The sequence below is a fragment of the Mustela putorius genome, unplaced genomic scaffold, assembly GCF_011764305.1.
Source record: "Mustela putorius furo isolate JIRA1106 unplaced genomic scaffold, ASM1176430v1.1 tig00003858_pilon_pilon_pilon, whole genome shotgun sequence".
Classification (NCBI taxonomy): Eukaryota; Metazoa; Chordata; class Mammalia; order Carnivora; family Mustelidae; genus Mustela; species Mustela putorius.
The window spans coordinates 8,534,256-8,541,879 of NW_025422010.1; the positions used below are offsets into that span (position 1 = coordinate 8,534,256).

The window sequence follows — 7,624 nt, forward strand, 5'->3', positions numbered from 1 at the left end:
AGAACAGGTATATGGATCATTAATGGAAGTCCATTTATATGAAAATCAAAAGCTACATACTTGTACACCCTGAATCCCAAATCCTCTCATTGAAGAGTGGCTTATGATCGTAGCTTTGGTTTTTATGAGAGATTATTACTAGAAATAGCTATATGAGAATTGTTTCTGAATATCTCATAAAAAATACTGTCAAGGACCTCATCCAGAAGTGTCCAGATGAAAATTTCCTTTCAAGAATTTAGTTACAAGAAATCATGGGCTCGTTTTTCCAATTCCAGCGTTTTCTCCTCTTAGGGTAATGACATCTGGTTATTATGGGGTTTCCCCTTCTCTCACACCAGCACCCTCACCCTCTGCCCCATCCAGACTGCTGAGAAACTCAGAACAAAATGTGCCACTGAAACAGAGTGATTATATGAGCCTCAGTTGATATCTTACTCATTTTCACGAATTTGTTAGCCTTATCATTAATACTTCACGTAGGTCATCCCAACTGTTTTTGGACGAAAGTCCAGGTATGCATGGCATTTTGTTTCTATTCTTAGGTGGTTATTTTTCCTGGCTCAGACGAGGTCTATCATTGAGCTAGAGCACACAGTAGGAGTCCCTGGCGCAGCCCCCTCCTGCGGTTAACTGAGGCATTGCAACTCAGCTGCATAAGTGGTCAGCCCGGTTTCTCACCACCAATGGGAGGCAGTGCCACGGAGCCTCTAAGATTAGACTGGTTTCTTGAGGGGATGCAAGCCCAGATCGCCCGGTTTTACAGTGTTTCAAGAAAAGCTGGAATTCAAGGTTTTAAAGGGAATCCTGTTCTTTGAAATGTTGACCAGTTCAAATTCTTTAAAAGACTGGACCAGCAGAAGACAGGATGATGGCTGACCAAGGAATCGGGCGGGAAATGAAGAGTCGTTGCTCATTGGGTACAGGTTTCGGTTCTCTGGAATGGCTAAGTCTTAGAGATTTGCTGTACAACAGAGTTGGCCTGTCATTGGCAACACAGTATTGTGTGTTTAAAATGTTAAGAGGTCAGATCTCCAGTGAAGTGCTCTTACCACTGCCACCACCACCACAATGACAAAAGAGAGGACATACAAGGAAACTCTGGAGATGAGGGGTATGGCTTATTACCTTGACTGTGGTAATGACGGGTGTATGCATATGTCCAAATTCATCAAACTGCATACATTAGACACATGCTGTTATACGTGCGTGTATCACATATACATTTTTTTTTTTTTAATGCAAAAGCTCTGGACCGAGCCACCATCTGTGACCCAGACCTAAGCCTTTGGGATCTGAGACATCTGGGAGCAGGTTTCAGAAACCCCATTACCAGAAGACAAAGTAGGAACTCTGTCACCAGGGAGCTGATGTCATAATGGCATTGAAGATCACCCTGACTTTGACCTGAATCATAAAGCTCTTGATCTGAGAAATCAGAAGCTGGGAGCTCTGTATCAGATTTTGTGGGCATGATTAGTAGAAAGAGGCCTGCACTTGAGATCTGGGAACACAGCCTTGATCTCGGCTCTGCCACCAAGGAATTCCATGCGGGCTTGGTGAGCCCATGGTATGTCCTGAGGCCTCCAGAGCATTCCCTGCACTTAGAGAAGGTTAGGTAGGTTATGAGAATCTTTCCAATTCTTTATTTCCCAAAACATCTTATCAGAAACCCCAAATAAGAAAAGAAGTCTCCACTCATCTATAAATCCTATGCTTTTACAGAACTGTCTAAACGTCCAACGTTGCCACTAACACCAAGTGAACTGAATTTTCAAGGGTGAGTTCCAAAAAAGATCATCATCAAAAAAATAGGAGACAAAAAAAAAAAAAAAATAGGAGACAGGTGCGCTCCCAAACTCCACCAAAGGAAATTCTAATATCACACTTTCTATCAAGGAGAACATGGTCACAAGACGCTTTAGTGCTTTACTGATTTTTGAGAAGGTGGAGTTAATACTTGGTCACTTATGAGCAGACACTTTATGTCTCATCTCTTTTGATAAATAAAAAAAAAAAAAACCCATAGACTATAACCAGGTGACTGTTAACAGTGCTTTCAGAGTCCACAATTACTTTAATTCTGCAATGATTGCTTCGAGTTTTTCCTTAATGGCACCACAAAATTCTCCCACCTTTTCTTCGTTTTTATAAAACTGGAAAGTTGGGATGCAAATGATCTCCAGGTCCCTCAGCAGCTCCTCACACTCATCAGCGTCCACTTCCAGGAACACCACATCCTCATACTTCAATGACAGGGACCGGAAAAGGGGCTTGATGGTCCTGCAAGGCCCACACCAGGTGGCCGAGAAGTCCACGGCTACCAGCCTCTCCCCAGCCTCCTTGAGTGCCAACTCAAATTCCTCCTTGCTCAGGATCGCTTTCACCAAGTCCACCTCCAGGAGTTCCATTGTCTGTGACAGCTCTAAGACATTACCTTCTGTGGGCTGGATGGCTTCTTGTGAGGACTTGGGAATGTCATCCTCCTTGGACAGGATGGTTTCTTTTGAGGACTGGACGAGGTCACCCTCCTTGGGGTGGATGGTGTTTTCTGAGGACTTGATGTCAACCTGTCTGGGCAGGATGCTTTCCTCTAAGGACATAAGGATGTCTCCCTCCTTGGGGTGGATGGTATCTTCTGATGACTTGGTGTCACTATCCCTAAGCAGGATGCTTTCATCTGAGGACTTGGAAGTGTGGCTGTGCTTGGACAGGATGGATTTTGCTAAGACCTTGGGGCTGATGACCTGCTTAGACTGGGAAGTTCTTGCTGACAACTTGGGGGCGTTGGCCCCTTTGGGCAGAATGGATTTTGCTAAGAACTTGTGGCTACTGGCCTGCTTAGGCAGGAAGGATTTTGCTGGGGAATTGGTGTCACCCTTCTTGGGTGAAATGTGTTGTTCTGAAGAAGTAGACATGCCATCCTCCTTTGGCAGGATGATTTTTTCTGAGGAATTGGGGAGGTCATCTTGCTTGGGTGGTATATTTTTTTCTGAAGAATGGAGGGTGTCAGCCTGCTTGGGTGGGATGATTTTTGCTGAAAAATTAGGGGAGTCAGACTTCTTGAGTGGGATAGTTTTTGCTGGGGAATTGAGGCTATCAGTCTGTTTGTATGGGGTGGTTTTAGTTGGGGAATTGAGTGTATTGCCCTGCTTGGGTGGGGTGATTTTTGCTAAGAAACTGGAAGTTTCAACATGTTTGGGTGATACGGGTTTTGTTGAGGAATTGAAGATGTCCGTCTGCTTGAGCGGGATAATTTTTTCTGGGGAGTTGGGGGTATCAGCCTGCTTGGGTGGCATTGTTGCTGCTGAAAAACTGGGGATGTCGGCCTGCTTGGGCTGTATGGTTTTTGCTGAGAAATTGGAGATGTTACTGCCCCGTTCAGGTGGGAATATGTCCTTGGGCTGTGGACCTTTGGGCTCCACTGCAGGCAAGTATTGTATATTGTTGTCCTCTTGGGCCAAGGCCTCCTCCTGGATATGTGCTGGATCCAAGAATTCTGGGACCAACGGAGTCACATGGCTGGACAGACCCTGTATTAGTGGACTTTCTGAACAAAAAAATAAATAAATAAAAATACAGAAGAGAAACACACACACACACACACACACACACAAATTCTTATCACATACTCCAAGGAAGACTCACGTCATTCGCAGAGCTCATAAATGTAGTTTTATGAATGATGTATCAACTTGCATAATCACATTCAACAGAAGGCCAGCAGTATGTGATTACACATATCTTTATATAAAGCTGTTTTTCTTTAAACACTACAACTTTTCTCTGCTTCAATCCTGTTGCCTCCTCCCTAAGCATGTGGATGCCTAAGGTGACCCTCCTCCCTCCCATTCACCATTAGCATCACCTTGACTGGCTTCTTCTTGTTTCTCCGGACTCATTTCTGGTTCTTCCGGGGCTCCCGCTCTATCACTTTCCACTTCCAGCTCCTTGTCCATACCCACTCATACTTCACGCATGCCTCACAGTGAAGACAAGGTGGTACCCTTCAACTTCTTCCAACCTCGCCAGCCTACATCACACAACGAGGAACAACTTACAGGCGGATGGCGCTTACAACTGGTCTTCCCTAGTAGTTGAGAGTTTCATGACAGCCTTGGTTCTGGAGGCCGAGCTGGGTGTTGGCCTTGCCCGGTGCCTGCTGTGTGTTCACAGGCATTATTTCCTATAACACACCACTGAGGTAAGTACCATTATGATCCTCACTTTACAAATAAGAAAGCTGAGCCTTGAGCAAGTTATGTAACTTGCTCAAGCTCACAAAGCCAGTAGATGGGCGGGTTCTAAGCCTGCCCTCTGCATACTACACTGAACTCTTCTGTTTGCCAAAGGATGGTAACTCGAAACCAACTTTTCTACAGCCTCCCTCTAGGATTCTTCAGCCCCAGCTTTCTTTCTGACTCATCACTCTAATCATCATAGTGTCTCCTCCTAATCATGTTACTCTCCTCTACAAAGTCCTGCCTGCCTGTCAGGTGTCCTATTGAGCTATTTGGAAGGGAGTAGATGATAACATGGAGAGATTCCCTAACTGAGAAGAAGTGAAAACATCACACCTTCCATCCAAATAGATGGGAATCTGAGAGAACAGGTACCTGTGTCCTGGACTCCCCTCAGCAAGAATGAAACCTCAGCATGGACCCAGGTTAGATGTGTTCAGAGGAAAGCTGACAGCAGAGGAGTATTTGCCTGGGTTCCATTTTGGAGGCCAGGAAGAGCTCATGTCTTTGTGGACTCCAAACCAACATGGCAGCTATGGGCCCCTGGCAGAGGGCATGACTGGGTTCTTTGGCCTGGGGCAGGCTCCTGGCCGCATAGCCTGCTATGTGCAAGCCAAAGATCTGGAAATCCTGCACAGCCTGGAGTGGGGCTGTGAGAGTCCTGGGAAGACCAGCTGACCTACAGAGACCTCAAGGAAGAAGAAAGAAGCCACCATGAAAGGGGATTTTGGACCAGAGGCAAGAACTGGAATTGCAAGCTCAACCAGTGGGTAAGATTATGGCGGCCCACCTCCTCGATGGGACCAGTGGTCTTCAGCAGTCCTCAGTCTAGGGACCAGGCCAGACTAGCCACTTGACATGGGAAACAAGAGGCAGATGGCTGGGCCACAACCAGGCCCCATGACCCTGTGCACCCAAATATTATGGAGAAAGTGGAGGAATCGGAAAGACTGAGCTGCTACCAGAATGAGAAAGTGTTCTTCAGGCTGAAATTTAACAAATAGGCAGATTAAATCCCACCCCTCAACATTCCCGCACAAATTCCCTAGACCTAGGGCTCATGGAGAAAGTAGATCCACTGTAGAACAATTTTTTTTTTAAAGATTTTATTTATTTGACAGACAAATCACAAGGAGGCAGAGAGGCAGATGGGGGGTGGGGGGAAGCAGGCTCCCGGCTGAGCAGAGAGCCCAATGCGGGGCTCGATCCCAGGACCCCGAGATCACGACCCGAGCTGAAGGCAGAGGCATCAACCCACTGAGCCACCCAGGCACCCCCACTGTGGAACAGTTTTAAAGCCACATTCTATTTGCACATCTTCATAAAAGTGAGGGGATCTATGACCCTGTTGTGCTTAAATCTGGGGGATCTAAGCTATGTTTTAGATTTGGCAGAATGGTTCCAGTCATTTCTACTCTTCATTCTGCAATTCAGATGCATTTCAAGCAACCTGAAATATCGATGCCTCTGAATAGTCTTCATTCAACTTGTCATAAAATTATTTTCTCTTGAAAATACCTTTTTTTCCCCTTTTAGCACAAGCCGGTCCCCAAATTGCTCACGAACCCTTATGTCAGTTGTGGTTCTGTAATGGAGACAATAAGTCAGCAATTTTTAGGCATAGAAGGATTCATCTAATTATAAAATAGCTGGAAAGCCCACCTTTGGGCTAGGTGTCCTGGAATAATTTTTAGAACAATGAGCAGCATCACAGAACTGGGCTGCCAGAAGGTTGCAGTCTGCATGATATCAGGAAGGCAGGGAATCAGAAAGTTGTTGACTCCAAGAACTTCCTGCTCTAGCTGCAGTCCAGGAGGGAGAAAGCCACTGCCCCAAACCCCCTCTTAGCTCAGAGCTAGAGCTGAACTCTGGCAGAGAGGGATGAATCTGCAAGGTGATGGCTTTCTTCTCATCCAGGTCCATCTACTGGTACAATCTATTTTGAACTCAAAACCCCTGGAGGGTAGGGGAAAGGTGCACAAAAAGTATGGCTTTCAGGTTTCCAGACTCTGCAATGCAGGGAAACACACAAGAAGTTGGAATAAATCCCGTGTGGAAATTCATTTCTACCCTGAGCTTACAAAGACAACATGGTGGTCTAGTCTTTTCACACATTATGCTGGTGTAAGTTTTTTGGTTTTATAATTACAAAAATAATACATGTTCATAATAGAAACATTAGGAACAGAAGTTGAGAGAAAATAAGGATTATTCCAAGTGCCCATCTTCAAGGATCACCACTATTAATATGGTGATGTATATCCTTTGCTTTTCTCATATTTACACACAGATATTTTCAAATGAGATAATTTTCCAGAAGGTACTTTTGCAATCCTTTTCACTGAGGAGTATATTCTGAATCTTCTCCACAGCAAAACCTATAGCAGGGGTTTGCAAACTTCTGCTGAAAAGGGACAGCTTTAGACATTGCAGATCTCATGGTCTTGGTCACAGCCACTCAACTCTGCATTTGTAGCTTGCTAACAGCTGTTGCAGATTGAACGATGTCCTCCCAAAATTCCCATGCTGCCGTCTTAACCCCTAATACCTCCAAATGTGACCTTTTCTGGAAATAGGGTCGTTGCAGATGTAATTAGTTAAGATGAGGTCATACTGGATTAGGATGGGCTCCTCATCAAATCTCACTAGCCTTCTTAGAGAAAGGGGGCATTTGGACACAGACAAGTATAGAGATAAGACACCGCAAAGATGCAGAAGATGGACATCGACAAAGCAAGGAGAGAGGCCTGAAACAGATCTTTTCCTCATGGTGTTCAGAAAAAAACATCCTCTGTGGACACCTTGACTTTGGATTTTTAACATCCAGAACAGTGAGAAAATACATTTCTGTGGTTTAAGTCACCCAGTCAGTTGTATGACAGCTCTAGCAAGCTAATATGGCAACCATACAAATGGGCATGGCTATGTCCTAATAAAACTTTATTTACAAAAACAGGCAGCTGGCCAATGGACACAGTTAGCCAATCCCGGACCTACATAATCATTTTAATGACTGATGAATGTTCCTTTAAATGGACAACCTACAATTTAGACAGTTTCCTATCGATGGACATAAAGGCTATTTTTATTATTTGCTGTTATAACCAATATAAAAAAGAAACATTTATGGATAAATGTCTTCAATTATTTTTTTTATTTTTTTATTTCTTTTCAGTGTAACACTATTCATTGTTTTGCACCACACCCAGTGCTCCATGCAATATGTGCCCTCCTTAATACCCACCACCTGGTTCCCCCAACCTCCCACCCCCCCACCCCTTCAAAACCCTCAGGTTGTTTTTCAGAGTCTTCAATTATTCTTAATTATTTTCTTAGAATAAAATTCTAGAAATTGAATCCCTAAATCAACTAGTAGACATTTT

At 44.4% G+C, this 7,624-nt stretch overlaps 1 protein-coding gene across 2 annotated transcripts; it reads right to left on the reverse strand.

Moving 5' to 3' along the window:
- Positions 1-1,642: 1,642 nt before the first annotated feature.
- TXNDC2 (thioredoxin domain containing 2) lies at positions 1,643-4,829 on the reverse strand. 2 transcript variants are annotated; one of them, XM_004742703.3, is made up of 2 exons: positions 3,869-4,393; positions 1,643-3,550 (listed from the first exon to the last, which is right to left on the reverse strand). In XM_004742703.3, exons 1-2 carry the CDS (start codon positions 3,957-3,959, stop codon positions 2,073-2,075), a joined length of 1,569 nt encoding a protein of 522 aa, XP_004742760.1. In that variant the 5' UTR covers positions 3,960-4,393; the 3' UTR covers positions 1,643-2,072. The 2 variants fall into 2 exon arrangements, 1 of the variants encoding a protein (XP_004742760.1); XR_001177887.2 differs by having other exon boundaries at positions 3,460-3,550; positions 4,062-4,829.
- Positions 4,830-7,624: the final 2,795 nt, after the last annotated feature.

Coding starts and splice junctions, on each gene's coding strand:
- TXNDC2 (XM_004742703.3), bottom strand. CDS start 3,959: ATGGACAAGGAGCTGGAAGTGGAAAGTGATAGAGCGGGAGCCCCGGAA. Junction 3,551..3,868: donor ACAAGAAGAAGCCAGTCAAG/GTGATGCTAATG, acceptor TTTTTTGTTCAG/AAAGTCCACTAATACAGGGT.